We start from the raw sequence: 26,319 nt of genomic DNA, 5'->3' as shown, positions 1-26,319 counted from the left end.
CCAGGGAGCAGGTGTGAGCGGTTCGCAGTCAAGCTGGAAGGACCCCTCGAGTGGGGTCCTGGAGGGATCTGGCCTGGGTCCGGTTCTGTTCAGTGATTTGGATAATGGCATAGAGAACGCACTTATAAAGTCTGAGGACAATGCCAAGCTGGGAGGGGTTGCAAGCTGTCACAGTCTCCCAGGCCCCGGGCTCTCTCAGCTCCGTACAGCCCCTGGGACGAACCCCCCAGTGCGACAGCCCTTCTTGGGGGTCACAATCTCTCATGGGGGTTAATAGGCTCCAGTGCCTCCTGGAACCGCATGTCTCTGAGCCTCCAGGAGCCTGGCTCTGCCGTGGGCCCCCTCAGGGAGTCCCCTCACTCTGGGCCCCCGGGACCCCCACCCCCAGAGGGAGCAATGCCCCCCAGTCTCTAGCAGCAGTGACTCTCTGCCAGCATAAAACAGGAGGTTTATTGAATGTCTGGACCCAGCCCGGGCAGTTGTCAGGGCCCTCGGGCCTGGCCAGTCTCAGCACCATCCAACTAGCTCTGTCCCCATCCCCATGGGCTCCAGCTGCTCCCTGTCCCCAGCCCAGCCCCTCCTTCCAGCCGAGGCCCCTAAATCCCCTCCCCCACCAGCCCCTCCTCTGCCCTTTGTCTTCCATCTCAGGTAAACAGGCAGCCTGGGCCCCTCTCTGCCGTCCTTTATTCGCCCCCGGCTGGACCCGGCTGGCTCCCAATCTCCAGACCGGTGTCTGGGGTCCTGGCTGCTAGGCGAGGTCACACCTGGTCTCCTGCAACAACAAACCCCCTCCCACCCCCTCGTTACACACACAGCACACAGGGAAACTGAGGCACACACAGTGTTCATGCAAAACACTAAGAAAATCCCCCACTTTGTCACACTAGCGTGCTGGACGACAGGATTAAGATTCAAAATGATCTGGACAAACTGGAGAAATGGTCTGAAGTAAATAGGATGAAATTCAATAAGGACAAATGCAAAGTCCGCCACTGAGGAAGGAACAATCAGCTGCACACACACAGAATGGGAAATGACAGCCTAGGAAGGAGTCCTGTGGAAAGGGATCTGGGGGTCAGAGTGGATCACAAGCTAAATGTGAGTCAACAGTGCAATGATGTGGCAAAACCAGAGGCCGTCCTTCTGGGATGTCTCATCAGGAGTGTTGTAAGCAAGACACGAGAAGTGATTCTTCGGCTCTGCTCAGCCCTGATGACGTCTCACCTGGAGTCTCGCGTCCAGTTCTGGGCACCACATGCGAGGAGAGATGTGGGCAAATCGGAGCGAGTCCAGGGACGAGCAATAAAAACGATGAACGGTCTGGAACACGTGGCCTACGAGGGCAGATTGAAATTAGTCGGGAGAAGAGAAGACGGGGGCGGGGGGACGACAGGATAACAATCTTTAAGTACCTAAAAGGTTAAGAGGAGGGTGGCAGATTGTTCTTGTGCACTGAGGCCAGGACAAGGAGCAATGGGCTTACACGGCAGCGAGGGTGGTTTAGGTTGGACATTAGGAAAACGTTCCTACCTGCCAGGGGGGTTAAGCTCTGGGGTAAATTGCCCAGGGAGGTGGTGGGATCTCCACCACTGGAGGTTTTGCAGAACAGGTGCGACAGACACCGGCCGGGGTGGGCTGGGTAATACCTAGCCCTGCCTTGGGGCAGGGGACTGGACTGGGTGGCTGAGTGAGGTCCCTTCCAGGCTGACATGTCTATGAGTGTCTGATTTCCCCCCCAGCCCCCCCTGAGCTAGCCAGTCGCCCACCTGGCGCAGGATTGGAGTCGGCACCCCCTCGAGGAGAAGGGCCCTGTGCCTGGGGAAAGGCTCCCAGGAGGGCAGGAGCCCGGAGTGGGTGGCAGGGGTGGCTTGGGGGCCGGGGGGGGGGATTGTTTGTGGCTCTGCATGGATCCCCCACCCTGCTGTGTGTCTCCCTGAACATCCAACTCCATTGAAATTAACTAGGGTGGCCAGGTGTCCCAGTTTGACAGGGACAGTCCCGATTTTGGGGTCTTTTCTTATATAGGCTCCTATCACCCCCCCACCCCATCCTGATTTTTCCCACTTGCTGTTTGGTCACCCTAAAATTAACTGGCCCCCCGGGGGTGGGAGCCAACCCACGCCCTGGCTCGGAACGATCAGCCTGCTGCAAGGCAGGGAAACTGAGACACAAAGACGGGAAAGGACCTGGCAGCACTGGAGAGAGAACCCAGGAATCCTGGCTCCGGCCCACCTCCTCTAACCCACGAGACCCCCTTCCCTTCCCTTCCCTTCCCTTCCCTTCCCTTCCCTTCCCTTCCCAGAGCCGGGGAGAGAACTCAGGTGTCCGGGCTCCCCCCTCGCCAAACCCATTACCTCTCCTCAGCCACTCTACAAACAGCTCAGCTGCTTCCTGAAAAGCAGAAACCCGCAGGGTTGGAAGCAGGGGAGCCTAGAGATCTGGAGGAGGCCCCTGGCCGGCTGGTGACCAGGGCTTCCATAGCGAGAAGGGGGGACTCCGTTGGGGGGCAGGGGGTCCCCGAGAAGGCAGGTGAGAGAGAATCCTGCCTGCCACGACTGTCACCGCCCAAAAGGGCTGAAAGGGCAGAGTTCAGTGTTACTACACCGCAAGGGCAAAGGCCTGGTTAGACTGGTTGGGAGCCAGGACTCCTGGGTTCTCTAGAGATGAGGGCACAACGTGCAGTCCCGTTGTCTGTGGGGTCCCTGGGGCCAGTCCCGGGGCCGTGACATGATCATTCCCTCCTGGCTGCGCTGTGGTTACCAGGCCTGTGCTGGCTCCGGGGCCGGGGCGGGGGGGCGTGATTTTGGGCCCCTGGGAGCAGGCTGGGGACGTGCCGTGGCAATAACATGGCTGGGGAACTGGAGCCGCTGGGTGTGAAGAGACGGGAACTCCTGCTGGGGGGTGATTCTATCTGGGAGGGAGAGATTTACCAACCGGCAACTGATGCCATGGTGGAGGGAAAGGAATAGAACCCAGGAGTCCTGGCTCCCAGCCCCACCCCCCAGCTCCAACCACTTTTAGATCTCCAGCCTGCCCTGTCCTCCCCGCCTCTGCCTCCGCCCCCTTCCTCCCCTCCCGCCCCCACCGTCTGGCATTTAAAGGACTCACCCCCCCCCAGCCTGGCACCAGCGCATCACCCAAGGCTCCAGCCACCAGCACGCTCCGGCCATGACCCTGAGACCGCATTGTACCTGCCGTGCCCAGGGCCAGGGGCTGCTCTTCCGGCAGGTGAGCTCCGGGCATGGGTGCTGGGAGCCAGGACACCTGGGTTCTCTCCCTGGCTCTGGAAGGGGAGTGGGGTCGAGTAGTTGGGAGCCAGGACTCCTGGGTTCTCTCCCCATCTCTGGGAGGGGAGTGGGGTCTAGTGGTTAGAGCAGAGGGGGCTGGGAGCCAGGACTCCTGGGTTCTCTCCACAGCTCTGGGAGGGGAGAGGGGGCTGGTGGTGGGAGATGGGAGCCTAGACTCCTCGGTTTTCTCTGTGGGGCTCTGGGAAGGGAGTGGGGTCTAGTGGTTAGAGCGGGGGGGCTGGGAGCCAGGACTCCTGGGTTCTGTAGAGATAAGTGCATACAGTGCACTGGTGTTGGGTCCCTGGGAGCCAGCCCCGGGGCCGTGCTGTGATCATTCCCTCCTGGCTGCGCCGTGGTTACAAGGCCTGTGGGGCTCCGGGGCGGGGGCGGGGGTGATTTTAGGCCCCAGGGAGCAGGCTGGGAACCCAGTAACACGGCTGGGTGCCGAACTGGGGAGACGGAGCTGCTGGGTGTGAAGAGACGGTAACTCCTCCTGGGCTGTCAGGGGTGATTATATCTGGGAGGGAGAGATTTACCAACCGTCAACTGATGCCACGCTGGAGGGGGGAGGGAAAGGAATAGAACCCAGGAGTCCTGGCTCCCAGCCCCCTGCTCTAACTACTAGACCCCACTCCCTTGCCAGTGCTAACTGGATCTCCCCTCCACAGCTCTTTGAGCCTGTGAGCTGCACCTACACCTACCTGCTTGCGGATCTGAAGACCAAGGAGGCGGTTCTGATCGACCCGGTTCTGGAGACGGCCAAGCGGGACGTGAAGCTGGTGAAGGAGCTGGGCCTCAATTTACTGTATGCAGGTGAGAGCAGCTCCCATGGGGTCTGGATGGGGACTGTCCTGTTGTGGAAGGGAATGGGGTCAGGGCCGTTCCCCTTTAAGGGGCGCCGGTTCAGATCCAGCCCCAAGGCAGGGACTGGCTGGCTCAGGGGGTGGTGAATGGGGAAAGGCCCCGTGTCCCTCTAGAGGGCATCGGCCCCGATCCGGCCCCAGGGCAGGGACCGGCTGGCGGGGCAGGTGGGGAGCGGGTCAGGTTCCCATCTATAAATCCCTGGTTCTGCTCCGCGCAGCCAACACCCACTGCCACGCAGACCACATCACGGGCACCGGGCTGCTGAAGACGATGCTCCCAGGCTGCCGCAGTGTGATCTCCCAGGACAGCGGGGCCTTGGCCGACATCCTCCTCCGCGAGGGCCACACCCTGGAATTCGGGGCCTTCGTAAGTCACCTGGGCACTGGGGCTGGGAGCCCAGGCTCCTGGTTCTCTCCTCGGCTCTGGCAGGGCAGGGGGGTCTAGTAATTAGAGCGTGTGTGTGTGGAGGGAGGAGGAGTTGGGAGCCAGGACTCCTGGGTTCTCTCCCCAGCTCTGGGAGCAGAGTGGAGTCAGAGTAGGGGGCTGGGAGCCAGGACTCCTGGGTTCTCTCCTTGGCTCTTGGAAGGCCTAGGGTTCCAGTGGTTAGAACAGGGGGGCTGGGAGCCAGGACTCCTGGGTCCCATGAAGAGGTCATGTCGCTGGCTCCCCCTGTCTGCAGGCCCTGGAAGCCCGCTCCACCCCCGGACACACGGACGGCTGCCTGACCTACGTGCTCAGTGACAGGACCATGGCCTTCACCGGGGACGCCCTGCTGATCCGGGGCTGTGGCCGCACCGACTTCCAGCAGGGTGAGGGCGAGCTGGGGTGATGGGGAGGTGGGGGGGGGGAATGTGTTACCAGGGGGAGGGGTTTCTTGGAGGGCTGGTGAATGGTTACCGTGGGGACAAGAGGATACATCCCTGGGATATGATGGTGGCTGCCATGGCAATGGGGGACATCTCCAGCTCATGCCCAGCAGTTGCCATAGCGATGAGGACCATGGCTGCTGGTTGCCAAGGGGATGGCAGGGTGTGTCTCTGGGGCTCAGCCAGTGGGTGCTGTGGGGATGGTGGGGGTGCCGTGCCAAGGGGTTCAGAGAGGGGGCGCTGTGGGGGACAGGCAGGGTGCTATGCTGGGGGGGTATGGCAAGAGGGAGCTGGGGTTCCCATGGGCACTGGGGGATGTCAGGGGTGCCATGCCAGGGGGTTGGCTGTGTCCCCCACCCCATGGTAACCAGGCCCCACTTCTCTCCGCCCTCCAGGCTCCCCGGAGACCCTGTACCGCTCCGTGCACGAGAAAATCTTCACGCTCCCCGGAGACTGTCTGATCTACCCCGCCCACGACTACACGGGTGAGTCCGAGCGCGGCGCTAGGGGGCGCTGTGCTGCAGGGGGCAGGGCTCAGTGGGGCAGTCAGGGCTGGCCCTGATGCCCCAGCCCGACACTAGGGGGCGCTGTGCTCCAGGGAGCCGGGTGGGGGGCCCGCAGGGGCGTTGTGCTGCAGGGGTGGGGCTCCCCCTGCTGGTGCTGTTTCTCACCTGCCCCCTGGCGCCCCCTGCAGGCCAGACGGTGTCCACGGTGGAGGAGGAGAGGACCCTGAACCCCCGACTGACCCAGAGCTGCGAGGCCTTTGTCCAGCTGATGAACAGCTTGAACCTTCCTCAACCCCAACAAATTGGTGAAGCTGGGAGCCAGGACGCCTGGGTTCTCTCCATGGGCTGGGAGGGAGAAGGGTTGGTTGGTTAGAGCGGCGGGGGGCTGGGAGCCAGGACGCCTGGGTTCTCTCCATGGGCTGGGAGGGAGAAGGGTTGGTGGGTTAGAGCGGCGGGGGGCTGGGAGCCAGGACGCCTGGGTTCTCTCCATGGGCTGGGAGGGAGAAGGGTTGGTGGGTTAGAGCGGCGGGGGGCTGGGAGCCAGGACGCCTGGGTTCTCTCCATGGGCTGGGAGGGAGAAGGGTTGGTGGGTTAGAGCGGCGGGGGGCTGGGAGCCAGGACGCCTGGGTTCTATTCCCAGTAGTGGGCCGTGGATGGTGTAGAGGAGGCCAGGACCCCGTCCCGTTCTGTCTAACCTGTGTCTCTTTTTCTGTCCTTTGCAGATATCGCTGTCCCAGCAAACCTGAAGTGCGGGATCCAGGATGTGGAGACTTAGCCCCACCCTCTTTACTCCAAGGCCACACCCCTCACAACAAGCCCCTCCCACCTCCACATAGGCCATGGCCTCTCATTGACCCGTAAGGCCCTTTGGCTTGGGGGTGGCTGTCCCTGAGTCCCACTCCGGTCCCCACCTTTAAGTGAAAGCTGGGAGCTCCCTCCTCTGGGTCCTCGGCGGGATTGTGCATCCATTAATGGGGGTGGTTAAGGTTCCCTTCCCCCCCCCCCACCAGCCCCCCCATTCCTCTGACACCCCCAGTCTGGTATTAGGGAGTCTGCACCTTCCTCTGCATTGGCTGTCATGTGGGGGTGTCCCCCTGGCCTCCCCTGGGAAGCAAAGACACCCCTCCTGTTCCCTGAGCCTGCAGTGCTGATAGCAGGGAACCCCCAACACAGGCCAGTGGCCTGCATTGAGGTTCGAGAGAGACCCTCAACCCTCCATGCCTTGTGTTTGAATAGCGGGGTGCCCTGGGGGAGCCCCACTTGGCTCGGTTAGGTCCCTCCCCCACCCTGCAGCTGAACAGGGCGGAACCCCCACTCCCAGGGGCTCGGGGTTAGTGCTGTTTGCACTCACTGGACTTTCCCCATCTCTGCCCCCTGGGTCTCCGGCGAGCCCGGCCCTGGACTCCCTGCTCCGTGGGGGGCGAGGGCAAGGGAAGGGGGCCCTGTCCGGGAGCAGGGCTGAACCTCGGCGGAGTTTGGAAACGAGCTGCTGCTGCCAAGAGAATAAAATTCTGTTGGACCCGTTTGGACTTGAGTTTGCTTCACAAGGCGGGATGCCGGGGTAGATGGGCCCATGTGACTCAGGCAGGGCGGGATACTGGGCTAGTGGGCTCCTGGGGCTGAGGTTGGGGGCCAGGACCCCAGGCTGGCTAGGCCCATGGGACCAGCCTGTTACTGCAGTTTCCCACCAGAGGGTGCTGCTCCCTCACTCTTTTCCCGGCCTGTTCTCCGGCTTTGCAGCTGGGGCGTTGTGGGTGCTCTCCTCCCCCATGCCCCCTCGACTCCCCCCTAGGAACAACCGCAGGTGCCTACACGTGGCCCTGGACAAAGAATGGTGAGAGGGAAGGAGAATCGGCTTCCTGCCCCCTGCAGAGCCAAACTTGCCCCCCATCCTTCCTTCATCCAATCCTGCTAATTCTTCCATCTTCCGTTTTCCCTTCCCTCCTCTCCAGGGAGGGGAAAGCCACAGCCATGGCATTCCCCCTGCCCCGCTTGAAAACGGGACTCTCACCCCTCAGTCTGTTCCCACCCACCCTGACCCCTGCAAACAGGCCCAGCCAGCTGGACACCACCCCAGAGCCAGGCGCAATGCTGGCGGGGCTCTGTCCTAGCTAGAAGCCGGCGAGGGGGAGAGGAGAGGTCTTTCTACCTGGTGAACTCTATGGGGCTGGGATAGAGCCACCCCCAGACACCCCCTCCAAGGAGGGGTGCTGCTCCTTTAAGGCTGCAGCCCTGGAAGAAAGGAATTGTGGGAGATGTAGTCCTCAGGGTTGTAGGCTGGGCAGCGAGGCATGCTGGGAAGGGGGCAGGGCTATAAAAGGGCTCCCTTTGCTGCTCCCTACTAAGAGGAGGGTTTGGGCAGAGGTTGAGGGAATTTTATGGGGCCCCCTCCTTGCTCTGTGGGGTTCCTCAGGCAGCCAGGGGCTGAGAGCTCAGCACTAGCAACCCCAGCGGCTCTGGCTTGGGGTGGGGAGACAGCTGATTGCAGGACTCTCTGTTGGTGCTTCCAGCCCTGGATCTCAAAGCCATTAATGTGGGTTAATTAGTTGAGCCTCATAAACTCTTTTGCCATGGGGAGCGGAGTCAGGATCCTCATTCCTGTTATACAGTGAGGGAAACTGAAGCACAGAGGTGGGAAATCTCTGCTGGACACTCCCACGCCCATATGCTCTAACCCACTAGACCCCACTCCCCTCCCAGAGCCAGGGAGAGAACCCAGGAGTCCTGGCTCCCAGCCTACGCTGACTGTTCCTACACAAATGCTGGAATCCCACAGGCCAGTGGTGGGTCTGAACAAGCCCCTGGGGCATGCCACATGGACCTGTCAGCTGGGGAAGGGGTAGGGGGAAGACAGAGATCTGGGGCCAATTAACCCTTCAATGGCTGGCTGCCTACCCTGCCCCCACTGCTCCCCTGCACTGACCTTCAGGGGGCAGCTCTTCTTATCAGGGCCTGTGGACTTTGCACCCAGCTCTGGGGTGTGTTGCAGCCATCGGGGAGGGCACGGGAGTCCAGTCCCTCTTCCACAAATTGCCTGAGGCCCCCTGGTGGCTGGCGACAGAGCAGCTGGGGGGTGTATGGAGAGAAGGGGTGGCCCTGACCGGGGGGGGGGGGGGGGCTGGCTGGCTCCAGGGGACATGGGACCTTTCCCCTGTAAGCGCGCTGGCTCCCATCTGTTCCCAAGGTGGGAACTGGCTGGGGGCAAGGAGTGGGGGCACGGGGCCCTTTGAATTAGCCCTCTCATATTTTTTAAACTGGTTCTGGTTTTCAACCCGCAGCTGCAGTGCCCTGCCCAGCTCTCGTGGGAACGAAGTTCCCAAGGGAAACTCCCGGCAGGTAAATTTGGGTGTCAGCCGGCAGGACTCAGCCTGTCTCGATCTGCCAGGCCCGGGGGAGACAAACTGGTTTCTCTCACGGATGTCGGACTCCTCCCTGGGAGCCTTGTCACAGAGTCAAGGATGGAACCCAAGCGTCCTGGCTCCCAGCCCCTCTGCTCTAACCACTAGTCCCCACTCCCCTCCCCAAGCTGGGAATAGAGCCCAGGAGTCCTGCCTCTCAGCCCCCCCTGCTCTAAGCCTCTGAAATTCCTGGTGTAGCTGATTGCCCAGCCCCCATGTTTATACAGGCCACTAGGTTGGGGTTGTATAATCCCTGAGGTTGTGTGAAACCAGGCAGGGCAGGGAGAGCCCATGTTCTGTTCCCTGCACCCCAGAGCCAGCCAGACCCCCACCATGGGGCCCTGTGGGAGCCACGGCCCCCTAGAGGGGAAAGACCCTGTGCCCTAGGCCCCTGACCCAGCAGAGTGCCTGGGACAGGCTCCCATGGGGCCAGGTGCACACAGTGAGTGGCAGGGGAGGTTTCGGGGCTGGAGGGGGAAGGGTGGGGTTCTTTGTGGCTCCTTGTGGATTCCCCCCACCCCATCCACCTTGCTGGTAATTAACCAGCAGACATGGGCCCAGCAGGGGAAGAGTCACCCTGCTCCCCGGGGCAGACTGATCTCCCTGCTCCTAGGCAGGGAAACCAAGGCACAGAGAGGTGAAAGAACCTGCTCAAACTGAGTCTGGGCTCCCAGCCCCCCCCCTGCTCTAACCACTAGCCCCCACTCCCCTCCCAGAGCCAAGGAGATGGGTGGGACTGAGTTCTTGGCCCAGGGGCCATTACATAAGGGCAGAAAGTCCCAGCCCAGACCTCGTGCAGGGCTCTGGCTCTCGGTTTAACTGTTCAACTTCCCCTGCTTCGTGATCCACACCCGGCCTGCTGGGGGCTTTTGCGGGGGGCTGGGAGCTAGGACGCCTGGGTTCTCCCCAACCCTCCCTGGCTCTGGGAGGACAGTGGCGTCTATTGGTTAGAGCGAGGGGCCTGGGAGCCAGGACTCCTGGGTTCTCCCCCCAGCTCTGGGAGGGGAGCAGGGTCTAGTGGTTAGAGCAGGGGGGGCTGGGAGCCAGGACTCCTGGGTTCTCTCTTTGGCCCTGGGAGGAGAGTGGCGTCTATTGGTTAGAATGGGGGGAGGGGCCTGGGAGCCAGGACGCCTAGGTTCTCCCCCGCGGCTCTGGGAGGGGAGCGGGGTCTAGTGGTTAGAGCAGGGGGGGGCTGGGAGCCAGGACTCCTGGGTTCTTGGGGCTGTGGCTGGCCCTGACGTGCCCTCCCCTCCCAGGCGCTGATGTCACAGGTGTTGTGTTTCCAAGCCCGGGCTGGAAAACGAGTTTGAGCAGCCGCTGCCCCCCCAGCCGGGACCGGAGCCGGACACGCGGGCAGGGCAGACCGGGGCCGGCCGGTGAGCGGGGCTGGGGCGGGGGTCCCGGAGCGCAGCGGCCGTCACCTGGCCATGGGGCGGAGCGGGGGGGGGAAGAGAAAGAGAAACAGAAAGAGGCGGGCGGGGGAAGTTGGCTGCGGCGGGGGGGGGTTGGATCGTGACCTTCCCCCCATGGCTCGCCTGACCCTGCTTCTCTTCCCCAGTTCCCAGAGCAACTCCCGGACACCTGGGTTCTGCCTGCGACCTGGGAGGAGGGGCTTGGAGAAATCCAGGGATCGCGCCCCCTCCGCGGCACGGATTGCGGGGTGAGTGGTGCCGGGCCTGGGGCTGTGGCCCTCATTATGGGGGGCTCTTAAAGGGAGAGCCCCTTGATTGATGGCTGGACTGATGAATGAGAATGGGGGGCCCGGGAGCCAGGACTCCTGGGTTCTCTCCTGGGCTCTGCCTCATTTCCTCCCTCTAGCAAACAGAAGAAAATGATCCCCTGGGGGAGGGGAGCGGTGGAGGGGCTGTGAGGACAGATCAATCAATATTTAAGTGCTTTGAGATCCTCAGACAGACTGGCTGGAGCATCCTCCCCCGCCCCGCATGAAGGTGAAATACAAACACCCCCTGGGGTCTGTCCCCAGCTCCCACATCAGCCGTTTGCCCTGGCCCATGCAAAAGTCTGACCCGCTTTGCTCTTCCCAGCACCAGGCCTGGCAGCGCCAGCCGAAGTGGGGACAATCTAGCGCCAGAAATAAAGCGGAAGGTGCCAAGGCTGGGGTGAACCAGGGTCAGGGTGATTTTTCCCTGCTAAAGAGCCTGTCCAATGCATCCCGTCGTGGAGACGCGGCCACCTCTGGGGTGGGGCACTGGGGCTGGTTATACAGGGATGGTCGCTCAATGCTGAGATGTGGCCAGCTCTGGGGTGGGGCATGGGGGCTGTTTATACAGGGACCCCTCACGAAGCCCTAAGATGCAGCCACCTCTGGGGAGAAACATGGCATCTGGTTAACAGTCCTGCAATATTATTAGGAAAAACTTTTTCACTAGGAGGGTGGTGAAACACTGGAATGCGTTACCTAGGGAGGTGGTGGAATCTCCTTCCTTAGAAGTTTTTAAGGTCAGGCTTGACAAAGCTCTGGCTGGGATGATTTAGTCGGGGATTGGTCCTGCTTTGAGCAGGGGGTTGGACTAGGAGACCTCCTGAGGTCCCTTCCAACCCTGATATTCTATGATTCTATGAACAGGTTTTGGGACAGGAAGTGAAGGAGAATTTCTGTGTCCTGTTTGACAGCAAAGGGAATAATTTTGGAGTGTGGTGGTTGCTAATTTGGAGCTGCTGGCTAAGTGACTTCTTTGTTAACAGCCCCCACGCACCACCCCAGAGGTGGCTGCATCTCATCGCCTTGGAAGGGTCCCTGCATAACAAGCCCCATGCCCCACCCCAGAGGTGGCTGCATCCCAAGGTTGGGAAGGGGCCAAGAGCCCCGGGGTGGTTCTGTGAGGAAGCAGGGACAGCTGGCCCGCAGGGAGGACTGCAGGTGGGGGTTGATGGTTTCCCTTTGTCCTGTTGGAACAAACAAATCCCTCTTCTCACCTGCCCAGTGGAAAATTCCCCTCCCTGCTCCGGGCTCGGCCCACGCTTGGGACTCCCCCAGGCCGGGTGTCTCTTCCCCTGGCTCCCTGCCCCAGAGATCCAGGGAGGTGCCGTCTCTGGGTCAGGAATGGCGCATTGAGGATGGGGCCGCCTGTCTGGTGCAAGGTGGCCCTACACCCATGGGGACAGTTTGGCCTTTTATTAGCAGGGCTGTTCCGAGTGCTGGAGGTTCGTTTCCAGACCGCGTTCAGCTTAGTTCCCGGGGTGTTTCCAGCCCAGGGGCAGGACTCAGGAAATGACAAAGGCAGGACCTCTGCCAGGGGCACTCTCTGTAATATCCAGTGGCAGGGAGTCCCTGGGGTTAATGTTAATAATGGGGGCTGTTTATGCAGGGATCCCTCGCCCGGTGCTGAGATGCGGCCAGCTCTTGGGTGGGGCCTGGGGTTATTGATACAGGGACCCCTCACCTAGTGCTGAGATGCAGCCACCTCTGGGGTGGGGTGTGGGGGGCTGGTTAAATGGGGAGATTTAGGGAACCAGAAAGGAGTCACTTGAGTTGAGGCATCGGGGCCAGCCCTGACAGCCAGGGCACAGCCCCCCACCTGGCCCCCCTGCAGCCCAGCGCCCCCCTAGCGCCTCCTCTCCCTTGTGGTTGCAGGTCTCTGGCCATGGTTCTCCAGGAGAATGAGCCCCTAGCGGGGCTGAGCCAGACCTCACGATGCCCCTTCCTGGCCCCGGCAGGGCAGGACAGGCGGAGGGGGCCGTTTCCAGCCCAGGGCCCTGAGGTGGCCCGGGCCCAGCCGGTGGGCAACGCTGACTGTCTCTCTGCCGGCCCCGGGGGAGCCACGAGCGACAGCACTGAGGAGGACGAGGCCAGCAGCACGGAGAGTGCCCAGAACGGGGTGAGTGGCGTGCGGCCTGTCCCCTCTAGGCCCCAGGTTGGGGGACCCGCTGGCTCAGGGGGGCCAGGAATGGCACATGGGGCCTGTCCCCTCTTGGGGGTGCTGGCTCCCATCTGGCCCCAGGGCAGGGAGTGGCTGGCTCAGGGGGGCCAGGAATGGCACATGGGGCCTGTCCCCTCACAGGGGTGCTGGCTCCCATCTGGCCCCAGGGCAGGGAGTGGCTGGCTCACGGGGGCCGGGAATGGCACATGGGGCCTGTCCCCTCTCGGGGGTGCTGGCTCACGTGTGGCCCCAGGGCAGGGAGTGGCTGGCTCAGGGGGGCCGGGAATGGCACATGGGGCCTGTCCCCTCTCGGGGGTGCTGGCTCACGTGTGGCCCCAGGAGAGGGAGTGGCTGGCTCAGGGGGGCCAGGAATGGCACATGGGGCCTGTCCCCTCTCGGGGGTGCTGGCTCACGTGTGGCCCCAGGGCAGGGAGTGGCTGGCTCACGGGGGCCGGGAATGGCACATGGGGCCTGTCCCCTCTCAGGGGTGCTGGCTCCCATCTGGCCCCAGGGCAGGGAGCGGCTGGCTCAGGGGGTGAGGAATGGGGTCCCCTTGTCGACAGGACCGGTTCACTCCCACTCTCCCCTGCCCAGGACGAGAGCCCCCAGGCGGGCACGGAGGGGTCCCGGCGGCGGGGGGACCAGGACGAGGCGCTGGCTCGGGTCGCGGAGCTGGAGAATCGTATCAAGGAGCTGCAGCACCAGCAGAAGGAGATGAACATCGAGGTGCGTCCGTCCCCGGGCTCCCCTCCCTGAGTCACGGGGATGTCTGGGGGGTGGGGGGCGTTCCCAGCTGCCGGCACCTGGCAAACCTGTCTCGCTGGGGCACCGCGCCCAGCCAGGTGGGGAGGGGCTGGGTCGGTCCCTGCTACGATCACAGCAGGAGCAGCTGGGTTTGGGGAGAGGGGAAAACACTGAGCTGCGCAGACAGGACGCCTGGGTTCTCTCCGGCTCTCGGAGGGGCGGGGGTTAGAGCCAGGGGGGACTGGGAGCCCGGACGCCTGGGTTCCATTCCTGGCCGTGGAAGAGGGGTGGGGTCCGGTGGGCTATCGTGGGCGGGAGCTGCCCGCTGTCGGCTCTGCGTGCCGCGGGCCCCGTTCCCTGCAGCACCGGGTCTCATTGCCCCACTCCCGGCAGATGAAGCTGGAGGGGGCGCTGCTGGAGGGGGAGCTGGCGGCCGAGTGGCGGGAGGTTCAGCGCGAGGAGCAGCTGGTCCTCCACCTGCAGAGGAGGTTCACGGAGATGGTGCGCAGGTGCCACGCCGAGAGAGAGAAGGTCAGGCCCCTGCCCAGCCTCCATGCCTCCCAGCGGCCTTTGCGGGGCTCCTCTTTCCCCAGAATCCTTTGTGTTCCCTTCCTCCTTGGCCCATTTCCCCCAGAATCCTTTGCCACTCTCCCCGTTACCCACTGGACCCCAGAATCCTTCGCTCCTGTCCAGCCGTGTCCGCCTTTCCCAGCACCCTTTGCTGTGGATTGGCCCTGTTCCCAGCATTCTTTGCTTCCTCTCCCCCGCCACGCTGGCCCCATTCCCCAGCCTGCTGGGGATGGTGCCTGGCCGGGGGGGTATGTCCGTGGAACCCAGGTGTCCTGGCTCCTGACCCCGCCCCTCTCCGGCAGGAGAAGGCTCGGCTGGGGAAGGAGCGGCGCAAGGTGGAGGAGCTCCAGCGGCAGCATGCCGAGTCCCAGTCCCACCTGGAGACCCAGCCCGAGAGCATGCGGGAGCGGATGCAGAGCCAGCTGCAGCAGGTAGGGGCTGGGGATGGCCCAGCAGGTCCCACCCTTTGTAGAGTGGGGCAGGCTGATACGGCCCAGAGGAAGAGACCCCGAGGTGGCCCATGTACACTGATATGGCCCAGAGGGGACTTGCAGAGGGGAATGAAGCCCAACAAGTGGCTTGTGTCTCTGGACATGCACAGAGGGGGGCCGTGTTCCATTAGAACTCTTTGAGGGGTCAGCAGACCTGGAGAAGGGGGATCCAGTGGATATAGTGTATTTAGGATTCCAGAAAGACTTTGACAAGGTCCCTCCCCAAAGGGCCTTAAGCAAAGTGAGCTGTCATGGGATAAGAGGGAAGGTGCTCTCATGGATCAGTAACTGGGTAAAAAATAGGAAACAAAGGGGAGGAAGAAACGGTCGGTTTTCATAGTGGAGAGGGGTAAATAGTGGTGTCCCCAGGGTCTGTCCTGGGCCCAGGCCTATTCAACATATTCATAAACGATCTGGAAAAAGGGATAAACAGTGAGGTGGCAAAATTTGCAGAAGATACAAACCTACTCAAGATAATTAAGTCCCAGACAGACTGTGAAGAGCTACAAAGGGACCTCTCAGAACTGGGTGACTGGGCAACCAAATCATAGAATCATAGAATATCAGGGCTGGAAGGGACCTCAGGAGGTATCTAGTCCAACCCCCTGCTCAAAGCAGGACCGATCCCCAACTAAATCATCCCAGCCAGGGCTTTGTCAAGCCTGACCTTAAAAACCTCAAAGGAAGGAGATTCCACCACCTCCCTAGGTAATGCATTCCAGTGCTTCACCACCCTCCTAGTGAAAAAGTTTTTCCTAATATCCAACCTAAACCTTCCCCACTGCAACTTCAGACCATTACTCCTTGTTCTGTCATCAGCTACCACTGAGAACAGTCTAGATCCATCCTCTTTGGAACCCGCTTTCAGGTAGTTGAAAGCAGCTATCAAATCCCCCCTCATTCTTCTCTTCCGCAGACTAAACAATCCCAGTTCCCTCAGCCTCTCCTCATAAGTCATGTGTTGCAGTCCCCTAATCATTTTTGTTGCCCTCCGCTGGACTCTTTCCAATTTTTCCACATCCTTCTTGTAGTGTGGGGCCCAAAACTGGACACAGTACTCCAGATGAGGCCTCACCAATGTCGAATAGAGAGGAACAATCACATCCCTCGATCTGCTGACAATGCTCCTACTTATACATCCCAAAATGCCATTGGCCTTCTTGGCAACAAGGGCACACTGTTGACTCATATCCGGCTTTTCGTCCACTGTAACCCCTAGGTCCTTTTCTGCAGAATTGCTGCCGAGCCATTCGGTCCCTAGTCTGTAGCGGTGCATGGGATTCTTCCGTCCTAAGTGCAGGACTCTGCACTTGTCCTTGTTGAACCACATCAGATTTCTTTTGGTCCAATCCTCTAATTTGTCTAGGGCCCTCTGTATCCTATCCCTACCCTTCAGCGTATCTACCTTTCCTCCCAGTTTAGTGTCATCTGCAAACTTGCTGAGGGTGCAATCCACACCATCCTCCAGATCATTTATGAAGATATTGAACAAAACCGGCCCCAGGACCGACCCTTGGGGCACTCCACTTGATACCGGCTGCCAACTAGACATGGAGCCATTGATCACTACCTGTTGAGCCCGACAATCTAGCCAGCTTTCTCTCCACCTTATAGTGCATTCATCCAGCCCATACTTCTTTAACTTGCTGACAAGAATACTGTGGGAGACCGTGTCAAAAACTTTGCTAAAGTCAAGGAACAACACATCCACTGCTTTCCCTTCATCCACAGAGCCAGTTATCTCGTCATAGAAGGCAATTAGATTAGTCAGGCATGACTTGCCCTTGTTGAATCCATGCTGTCTGTTCCTGATCACTTTTCTCTCCTCTAAGTGCTTCAGAATTGATTCCTTGAGGACCTGCTCCATGATTTTTCCAGGGACTGAGGTGAAGCTGACTGGCCTGTAGTTCCCAGGATCCTCCTTCTTCCCTTTTTTAAAGATGGGCACTACATTAGCCTTTTTCCAGTCGTCCGGGACTTCCCCGGATCGCCATGAGTTTTCAAAGATAATGGCCAATGGCTCTGCAATCACATCCGCCAACTCCTTTAGCACTCTCGGATGCAGCGCATCCGGCCCCATGGACTTGTGTTCGTCCAGCTTTTCTAAATAGTCCCGAACCACTTCTTTCTCCACAGAGGGCTGGTCCCCTCCTCCCCATGCTGTGCTGCCCAGTGCAGGAGTCTGGGAGCTGACCTTGTTCGTGAAGACAGAGGCAAAAAAAGCATTGAGTACATTAGCTTTTTCCACTTCCTCTGTCACTAGGTTGCCTCCCTCATTCTGTAAGGGGCCCACACTTTCCTTGACTTTCTTCTTGTTGCTAACATACCTGAAGAAACCCTTCTTGTTACTCTTAACATCTCTTGCTAGCTGCAACTCCAGGTGGGATTTGGCCTTCCTGATTTCACTCCTGCATGCCCGAGCAATATTTTTATGCTCTTCCCTGGTCATTTGTCCAATCTTCCACTTCTTGTAAGCCTCTTTTTTGTGTTCAAGATCAGCAAGGATTTCACTGTTGAGCCAAGCTGGTCGCCTGCCATATTTACTATTCTTTCTACACATCGGGATGGTTTGTCCCTGTAACCTCAATAAGGATTCTTTAAAATACAGCCAGCTCTCCTGGACTCCTTTCCCCCTCCTGTTATTCTCCCAGGAGATCCTGCCCATCAGTTCCCTGAGGGAGTCAAAGTCTGCTTTTCTGAAGTCCAGGGTCCGTATTCTGCTGCTCTCCTTTCTTCCCTGTGTCAGGATCCTGAACTCGACCATCTCATTGTCACTGCCTCCCAGGTTCCCATCCACTTTTGTTTCCCCTACTAATTCTTCCCAGTTTGTGAGCAGCAGGTCAAGAAGAGCTCTGCCCCTAGTTGGTTCCTCCAGCACTTGCACCAGGAAATTGTCCCCTACACTTTCCAAAAACTTCCTGGATTGTCTGTGCACCGCTGTATTGCTCTCCCAGCAGATATGGGGGTGATTGAAGTCTCCCATGAGAACCAGGGCCTGCGATCTAGTAACTTCCGTGAGTTGCCGGAAGAAAGCCTCGTCCACCTCATCCCCCTGGTCCGGTGGTCTATAGTAGACTCCCACCACATCACCCTTGTTGCTCACACTTCTAAACTTAATCCAGAGACTCTCAGGTTTTTCTGCAGTTTCATACTTGAGCTCTGAGCAGTCATACTGCTCCCTTCCATACAGTGCAACTCCCCCACCTTTTCTGCCCTGCCTGTCCTTCCTGAACCATTTATATCCATCCATGACAGTACTCCAGTCATGTGAGTTATCCCACCAAGTCTCTGTTATTCCAATCACATCATAATTCCTTGACTGTGCCAGGACTTCCAGTTCTCCCTGCTTGTTTCCAAGGCTTCTTGCATTTGTGTATAGACACTTGAGATAACTCGCTGATCGTCCCACTTTTTCAGTATGAGGCAGGAGCCCTCCCCTCTCGCGTGCTCCTGCTCATGCTTCCTCCCGGTATCCCACGTCCCCACTTACCTCAGGGCTTTGGTCTCCTTCCCCTGGTGAACCTAGTTTAAAGCCCTCCTCACTAGGTTAGCCAGGCTGCCTGCGAAGATGCTCTTCCCTCTCTTCGTTAGGTGGAGCCCGTCTCTGCCCAGCACTCCTCCTTCTTGGAACACCATCCCATGGTCAAAGAATCCAAAGCCTTCTCTCCAACACCACCTGCGTAGCCATTCGTTGACTTCCACAATTTGACGGTCTCTGCCCAGGCCTTTTCCTTCCACGGGGAGGATGGACGAGAAGACCACTTGCGCCTCAAACTCCTTTATCCTTCTTCCCAGAGCCACGTAGTCTGCAGTGATCCGCTCAAGGTCATTCATGGCAATATCATTGGAGCCCACGTGGAGAAGCAGGAAGGGGTAGCGATCCAAGGGCTTGATGAGTCTCGGCAGTCTCTCCGTCACATCGTGAATCCTCACTCCTGGCAAGCAGCAGACTTCTCGGTTTTCTCGGTCAGGGCGGCAGATAGATGACTCAGTCCCCCTGAGGAGAGAGTCCCCGACCACCACCACCCGCCTCCTTCTCTTGGGAACGGTGGTCGTGGAACCCCCAACCCTAGGACAGTGCATCTCATGCCTTCCAACAGGCAGAGTATCCTTCTGCTCCCTTCCCTCAGATGTATCATCTAGTCCACTCTCCGCATTAGTACCTGTGGAGAGAACATGAAAACGGTTGCTTACCTGTATCTGCGTTGCTGGTACATGGACGCTCCCCTTTCTTCTTCTGGAGGTCACATGGCAGATGTGCCAGAAATGGCAGATGAAATTCACTGTTGATAAATGCAAAGTCCTGCACATTGGAAACCATAATCCCAACTATTGGTGTACAATGATGGGGTCTAAATTAGCTGGTACCACTCAAGAAAGAGATCTGGGAGTCGCTGTGGATAGTTCTCTGAAAACATCCACTCAATGGGCAGTGACCGTCAAAAAAGTGAACAGAATATTGGGAATTATTAAGAACGGAACAGATAATAAGACAGAAAATATCATCTTGCTTCTATATAAATCCATGGGATGCCCACATCTTGAACACTGCGTGCAGATGTGCTCGCCCCATCTCAAAAAAGATCTGTTAGAATTGGAAAATATGCAGAGAAGGGCAACAAAACTGATGAGGGGGATGGAACGGCTGCGATATGAGGAGAGATTAATAAGACTGGGACCGTTCATCTTAGAAAAGAGACGATGAAGGGGGGATATGACAGAGGTCTATAAAATCCTGACTGGTGCGGAGAAAGTAAATAAGGAAGTGTTATTTACTCCTCATAACACAAGAACCAGGCATCACCCAATGAAATTAACAGGCAGCAGGTTTAAAACAGACAAAAGGAAGTATTTCTTCACACAATGCACAGTCAACCTGTGGAACTCATTGCCGGGGGATGCTGTGAAAGCCAAACCTATAACTTGGTTAAAAAAATAATTAAATAAGTACTTGGAGGACAGGTCCATCAATGGCTATTGGTCAGGGCCACGACCCCCTGCTCTGGATGTCCCTAAACCTCTGACTGCCAGGAGCTGGGCGTGGACGACGGGATGGATCACTCGATAACTGCCCTGTTCTGTTCATGCCCTCTGAAGCACCTGGCATCGGCCCCTGTTGGAAGACAGGATACTGGGCTAGTTGGACCTTTGATCTGACCCAGTCTGGCTGTTCATATATATGGCCCAGACGTACCAGGCCCCCGCTGTAACCCACTAGACCCCCCTCCCCTTCCAGAGCTGGGATAGAACCCAGGAGTCCTGACGGGGTCTCCCTCCCTGCAGACTTCGGAGATGCTGGAGGGGGCACTGAAGAGCTATGAGGACCTGGAGTTCCAGCAGCTGGAGCGCGAGAGCCGCTTGGAGGAGGAGAAGGAGGAGGCCTGCCAGGCCTTGGTCCGCCAGATAGCCCAGGTCCAGAAGAGCCTCGAGGAGAGGAAGGTGCGTGGGGCCAATCCTCAGGGATCCGCTCCGGGTCTTACCCTCCTCCTGTGACTCCATTCCAGGGGCATCTTGATCCAGCTCCATATATTACCCTCCTCCTGCGTGGAACCTGCGACTCCATTCCAGGAGCACTGGGATCTGGCTCCAGGTCATGACCGGATGGTCTGGCTCCAGGTCTTCTGGCAACCAGAGTGCAATCCAGAGGGGGAGGGGACCCAGAGACAGGGATCCAGGTCTTACCTTCCTCCAGGACAGTGACACCCGCAATCCATTCCAGGGGTGCCAGGATCCGGGTCCTGAGCAGCGAGTCCGTTCCAGAGGGCATGGGGGATCCTGCTCCAGGTCTTGGCTACATCCAGAGCCCATTCCAGGGGGGCAGGATGATCCAGCACCGGGTCTTACCCTCCTCCTGGATGGCACCTGGGGGGACCTTGATTCCATTCCAGGGGGGCATTGGGATCTGGTGCCAGGTCTTACCCACTGCCTGGGTGGGGGGCTGCTCCCACAGCTCAATGCAGGGGGGTCCCCAGGGGTGGGGTTCCCCCTTCCTAGGTCCCAGGTAGGGACACCCGGGTTCTTGTGGTGAGGGGGTCCCCTCCCCCGCAGGGCTCTCACCCTCCCCTGTTCCCCCCCCCCCCCCAGAGGAAGGTGTGCAGGCTGGAGGCCCAGGTGCGCTTTGGGCAGGAGCACATGGCGGGCGAGAGCCGCAAGCTGGCGCAGGAGAAGGGAGAGGCCATCCAGAGCCTCAACTTGGTGAGGAAACCCCCCCCTTCCCCCAGAGAGAACCCAGGAGTCCTGGCTCCCAGCCCCCAATCCCCATCTAATCCCACTCCCCTCCCAAAGCTGGGATAGAACCCAGGAGTCCTGGCTCCCAGTCCCCAATCCCCATCTAATCCCACTCCCCTCCCAAAGCTGGGATAGAACCCAGGAGTCCTGGCTCCTAGCCCCCAATCCCCATCTAATCCCATTCCCCTCCCAAAGCTGGGATAGAACCCAGGAGTCCTGGCTCCCAGCCTCCTGCTCTAACCACAAGACCCCACTGTCCTCCCAGAGCCTGAGTGGGGGATGGGTCGCCGGGCCGGCTGGGCCCATGGGTCTAAGTAGGGGGCAGGGCAGGACCCTGTGGGGTGGAGCGGGGGACGGGGCAGGACCCCGTGGGGCAGGACCCTGTGGGGCAGAGTGGGGGGCGGGGTAGGGGGCGGGGCAGGACCCCATGAGGTGACCCCTGCCCTGGCCTGTGTCCCCAGGAGAGGCGTCGGCTGGAGGAGCTGGGCAAAGCCTGTGAGGACCAGAGCGGAGATGACTCGCCCGTCAGTAACCAGGAGCTCACCAAGGTAACCCCCCCCAACCCCCCTGTGCCCCACCCTCCCCCTTCCAGGGTGCCCCCCGGCACACCCATCCTGTTCCCCCACCTACCTGTCTCCCACCTGCCAGGGTGCACCCTGTGCCCCCCACGTCACCCTTCACCCCCCACTGGGGTCACCACCCAGCCTGCTCGCTCTGTGTGCTCCCCCCCCCAGGCCCTGTGTGCTCCAGTTCAGGTCAAAGCTTCTCTGCTGTGTCCCAAAGCTGTGACTGCCCCCTTGCCCCCCCCCTCCCCCGGATGCCTGGGTCCCTCCAGCTGCGGGCTGGGAGCCCCTGGTGAAGAAACACCTTGGCCTGGTGTCCCGGAGACCCAGGCCAGCCGCGGCTCCCCGGCGGCGTGCGACACGGAGGGGTCGGGAACCCGGCGTAGAACAGAGCTTGTGAGCACAGGGAGGAGGGACCTGCAGCGAAGCCCATCGGGGGGGGGGGGCCCAGAGCCCTGGACTCCCCCCTCTGAGTCCCAGTTGCCTGGCCCCAGAATTACCTGTTCCCCTCCTTGTTCCTTGGTCTCTGACTTGGGCCAGCACCGACACCACCTGCTGATGCTGGCAGAGGAGGGGGCCTGGCCAGCAGGTGCCAAGCTACAGCCTGTCCGGCCAGTTCTCTGTCCCAGGCAGCCTGTCAGCGTCACACCTGCCCGCTAGGGGTCGCTGCACCGCTCAGGCACTCTCCTCCCACCCCCAGATACTTGAGAAGCACATAGGGGAAACTGAGGCACACCCCGAGTCTTCAGAGATGACTGTAGCAACATTCCCACTTCCTCACACCTGGGCAGGTGGGGTCATGTTGCCACCTGCTGGTGAGTTCCCGGCATTGCAGACAGGTGGCTCTGAGGAGAACTGGGAGCCAGGACTCCTGGGTTCTCGCCCCAGCTCTCGGAAGGGAGTGGGGTCTGGTGAGTTAGAGTGGGGGGGAGGGGGCCCTGGGAGCTAGGACTCCTGGGTTCTATCCTGGCTCTGGGAGGGGAGTGGGGTCTAGTGGTTAGAGCTGGGAGGGCTGGGAGCCCCACCCCTGCCGTGTCCGTGTGTCTGTCCGTACGTCAGTGTCTCTGTGTCTCTGCAGCTCATGTTCACCCAAAAGACGGATCGGAAGGTCGTGGTGCTGGGCTGCGACCAGCGCGACCCGGCCTGCGTGTTCTCCGTCCGCAGCTCCGTCCAGGTGTGTGTGTCCGTCTGTCCTGTGCCCGTCCCCCGCCGCCTCTGCTCTGGCTGTCTGTGCTCGCCTGTGTCTGTGCCCCTTCCTACCCCCACCCCAAAAGCAGAGCCAATGGGCAGGGAAGGTTCTGGGCGGGCAGTGTCGGGGTACTGGGGTGTGTGTGGGGGGGGTGAACCCCGCTCTCGACCCCCTTGCTTTCTCTCTCCAGAGCTCCTTCGGGCTGCAGAGATCGGCGAGCCTCCCCCGAAGACGGGGGAACCGGCTGGCCCCCCGCCCCACCCCGCGCCCCCTGTCTTTCAATGACAACGGTAGGAGGGGAGTGGCTGGGAAGGAGGGGGTGGGGTATATTTAGGGGGGCTGTGGGGCTGGGACATCTCCCAGGGCATGGTGTGGGGCCGGTTGGGGCCAGTGGATTTTTTTTGTGGGGTGGGGGGTTCTCTGTGCCTGTGGGGTGCTGATACCCCCCCTACCCCCCCATCTCTGTCTCTCTCAGGGGGGCTAGACTCAGACATCCTGGCACTGCAGCTCTCGGCGGGGGGCGACCGGCGCTGCGTGCCACTCACACATCTCAACGCCCCCCTGTACCCGCTGGGGGGGCCATACAGGTGAGATTCCCACAATAGTCCCCCTCCCTTCACTGCCCCCCCCAGCTCTGGGGCTTCTTTGCCCCCACATCGTCCCCTCTGTGCCCCCGAGCACCCCCATCCCGCCCCTCCATGCCTTTCCCCAGCCCCCCATGCACCTCTGCCTCCCTCCTTTGCACTGCCCTACCCTTGGGTCTCCCAGACACAGGCCCCTCCAAATTCCCCCCATACTCGGAAGCCCCCTATCCCATTCTGTCCCCCTCCCCTGGGATTGCCCTCCTACCCATTGCGGGGGGGGGCAGGGGGGGACCTCTGGGCATCTCCCTGGGTCACTCCAGGCTCCTCACTCCCCACCGACTCCGTGTCCCGCTCCCCCCGCAGCGTGGGCTCCTGCGTCACCAAACTGGCCGAAATGGAGCGGATGGTGCGGGAGGCCATGGCCGAGAGAGAGCGGCTGCTGCAGGCGCGGGTAAGAACCCAGGAGTCCTGGCTCTCCCCCCACCTCCCGACCACCCCCTGCTCTGAATCACCAGACCCCACCCCCCTCCCAGAGCCAGGGATGAACCCAGGAGTCCTGACTCCCAGCCACCCCCCTGCTCTAACCACTCCGCCCTATCCCCTTCCCAGAGCCAGTGAGAGAACCCAGGAGTCCTGGCTCTCACCCCTCCCCCGCTCTAACCATGGAACCCCACGTCCCCCCACGTGTCTGTCCCATGGTCTCCAGGCTGGGAATAGGGAAGTCGGGGTTTCGCTGCATCAGCTGCTGGTTTCCTCTCCCCAACCCCTGCACCAGAGCCGGGGGGCACAGAGTGGCTGGGATCGGCCATGCTTGGGGCAGGAAGGGAAGTGTGAGACTGGGGCTGGGGGGGGGCAGGAGGCGGGGTCTGCTTGGAGGCGGGGATAGCAGCAGAAGGAGCCTGGAGGGAGGGGCAGGGTCAAGGTGGGGTGTGTGGCGGGGGGAGGAACTCGGGGCGGGGGGCAGGCTAGAGGTGGGGGAAGGGGGTTGGGGTGGAGGTGGGGGCGGGGGAGAGGGCAGGATGATGTGGGGGGGCAGGGGTGGAGCAGGATGGTTGCGTGGGGGGGGCAGCTCTGTCTCTGGGGCTCCTCAGGAAGCCGGGGGTGGGGGCTGGGAGTCACCGGATTGGGGTCTCTTGGGGGTGCGGGGCCGGGTCCCTCAGTGGTGGCCACGGGGCCCTGACCCCCCCCCTGTCCCCGCAGGAGGCGAAGCGAGTGGCCCAGGGGGAGACACAACACACGGAGCCGCCCCCCCCTGCCCAGGTGAGACCCCCCGAGCCAGCCAGTCCCCCCAGGGCTGGATTGGGGCCGGGATTCCCGGCGTTCTCCCCCTCCCCTCCCCCCCCCACATTTACACCCCCCCCCCCCCCCGTGTTGCCCCTGCAGGACCGGAGCCCGGGGCCGGCGCGGGAGCCCCCTGCCCCCGCCCCCCTGGACCTGCACGCCCACCTGGAGGCCTCGGGGCACAGCCTGGAGACCTGCCCCGAGGTGCGGGTGACGGGCAGGGCCTGCCGCGGCTTCCTGGTCAAGATGGGCGGGCGCATCAAAACCTGGAAGAAACGCTGGTTCTGCTTCGACCGCCAGCGGCGCCTGCTGGCCTACTACGTGGGTGAGCCCCCTGTGCCCCCCTGTACCACCCGGGTGCCCCCTGGCGCCCCCCGCCCCCAGCATCCCCGTCCTCTGCTCACCCGCTCCCCGGCACCCACCCCCAGCGGCGCCTGCTGGCCTACTACGTGGGTGAGCCCCAGTGCCCCCCGATGCCCCCTGGGTACCCCCAGGCACCCCCTGCCCCACAGCACCCCGAACTACCCCCGTCCCCCAGCAGCCCCCTCCTCTGCTCACCCGCCCCCAGAGATGCCTGCTGTGAGCCCCCCAGGTACCCCCCCGGGCGCCCCCTTCTCTGCTACCCCCCACTGGGGAGCCAGTGCCTCCCGCATCCCCCTGTATCCCGGCCCCCAACCTGCCCCCCCTGCCCCTCTTCCTCATCGCTGCCCCCTCTCGTTGCAGACAAAGAGGAGGCGAAGCTAAAGGGCGTCATCTACTTCCAGGCCATCGAGGAGGTATATTATGATCACCTGCGCAGCGCCTACAAGGTACGCCCCCCTGCCCCCCCCCCCCAGCGCCAGGACCCACAGCGCCCCCCCAGCACCCTCGCCGGCATCAGGACCCACAGCGCCCCCCTCAGCACCTCTCCCAGCGCCAGGACCCACAGTGCCCCCCTCAGCACCTCTCCCAGCGCCAGGACCCACAGTGCCCCCCCAGCACCCTCGCCGGCACCAGGACCCCCAGCGCCCCTTCCCAGCGCCAGGACCCCCAACGCCCCTTCCCAGCACCCTCGCCGGCACCAGGACCCCCAGCGCCCCGACCCCCAGCGCCCTCCCCCAGCGCCAGGACCCACAGTGCCCCCCCAGGACCTCCCCCAGCACCCTCGCCAGCACCAGGACTCATAGTGCCCCCTCCAGCGCCAGGACCCACAGTGCTCCCCCCCCCCCGCCCAGCGCCAGGACCCATGGCGTCATCCCACCCTCCAGTGCCCCCCCACAGCACCAGGACCTATGGTGTTCCCCCAAGCCCCGCAGCGCCCCCCACCCGATGGTGTCATCACAGGACCAGGACCCATGGTGTGTCCCCCCCGAGCCCCTCCTCAGCGCCAGGAGCCATGGCATCATCCCGCCCCTCAGTGTCCCCACCCAGAACCTATCCCCAGCTCCAGGGATCCATGGTGTCTCTCCCACCACCGGGACCCATGGCATCCCCCTCCAGCGCCGGGATCCACGGCGTCCCCCACCCCAGCCCTCTAGCATGGGGACCCACAGCGTCCAACCCAACCCTCCAGATCCCCACGGCATCCTGCCCCCCAGCCCCGGAACCTCTGGCATCATCCCCCCCCCGCCCTCCAGCTCCCCCCAGCCCAGGGACCCGGAGGGTCCCAGCCACCCCCCACTGGCTGACCCTGCCCTTCCCTTCCCCCGCAGAGCCCCAACCCCAAACTGACATTCTGCGTCAAGACCTACGACCGGCTCTTCTGCCTGGTGGCCCCCAGCGCGGAGGCCATGCGCATCTGGATGGACGCCATCGTCACGGCCGCCGAGGAGAACACCCGCTACTGAGCCGGGCCACGGAGCCCCCCCCGGGACCCACCCGCCCGCTC

The 26,319-nt window shown here is 61.4% G+C and overlaps 2 protein-coding genes across 2 annotated transcripts; both read left to right on the top strand.

The window, feature by feature from the left end:
• Positions 1-3,131: 3,131 nt before the first annotated feature.
• On the top strand, positions 3,132-7,017 carry LOC141976987 (persulfide dioxygenase ETHE1, mitochondrial-like). The gene is made up of 7 exons (XM_074938172.1): positions 3,132-3,228; positions 3,956-4,100; positions 4,369-4,517; positions 4,831-4,960; positions 5,413-5,502; positions 5,712-5,828; positions 6,246-7,017. The coding sequence occupies exons 1-7, from the start codon at positions 3,169-3,171 to the stop codon at positions 6,296-6,298; spliced, it is 744 nt and encodes a 247-aa protein (XP_074794273.1). The 5' UTR covers positions 3,132-3,168; the 3' UTR covers positions 6,299-7,017.
• Positions 7,018-10,270: 3,253 nt separating this feature from the next.
• PHLDB3 (pleckstrin homology like domain family B member 3) lies at positions 10,271-26,293 on the top strand. Its single transcript, XM_074938171.1, has 16 exons — positions 10,271-10,297; positions 10,480-10,581; positions 12,517-12,760; positions 13,397-13,528; positions 13,940-14,077; positions 14,419-14,547; positions 19,891-20,046; positions 20,692-20,802; positions 21,297-21,383; positions 22,477-22,572; positions 22,778-22,877; positions 23,063-23,174; positions 23,535-23,622; positions 24,555-24,777; positions 25,176-25,261; positions 26,144-26,293. The coding sequence occupies exons 3-16, from the start codon at positions 12,527-12,529 to the stop codon at positions 26,276-26,278; spliced, it is 1,827 nt and encodes a 608-aa protein (XP_074794272.1). The 5' UTR covers positions 10,271-10,297; positions 10,480-10,581; positions 12,517-12,526; the 3' UTR covers positions 26,279-26,293.
• The last annotated feature ends 26 nt before the right edge of the window (positions 26,294-26,319 follow it).

This window comes from Natator depressus, chromosome 24 (assembly GCF_965152275.1).
Source record: "Natator depressus isolate rNatDep1 chromosome 24, rNatDep2.hap1, whole genome shotgun sequence".
Taxonomy (NCBI): domain Eukaryota; kingdom Metazoa; phylum Chordata; order Testudines; family Cheloniidae; genus Natator; species Natator depressus.
Note: the sequence above shows the minus strand (reverse complement) of the source record. Positions and strands in the feature narration are given on the sequence as shown.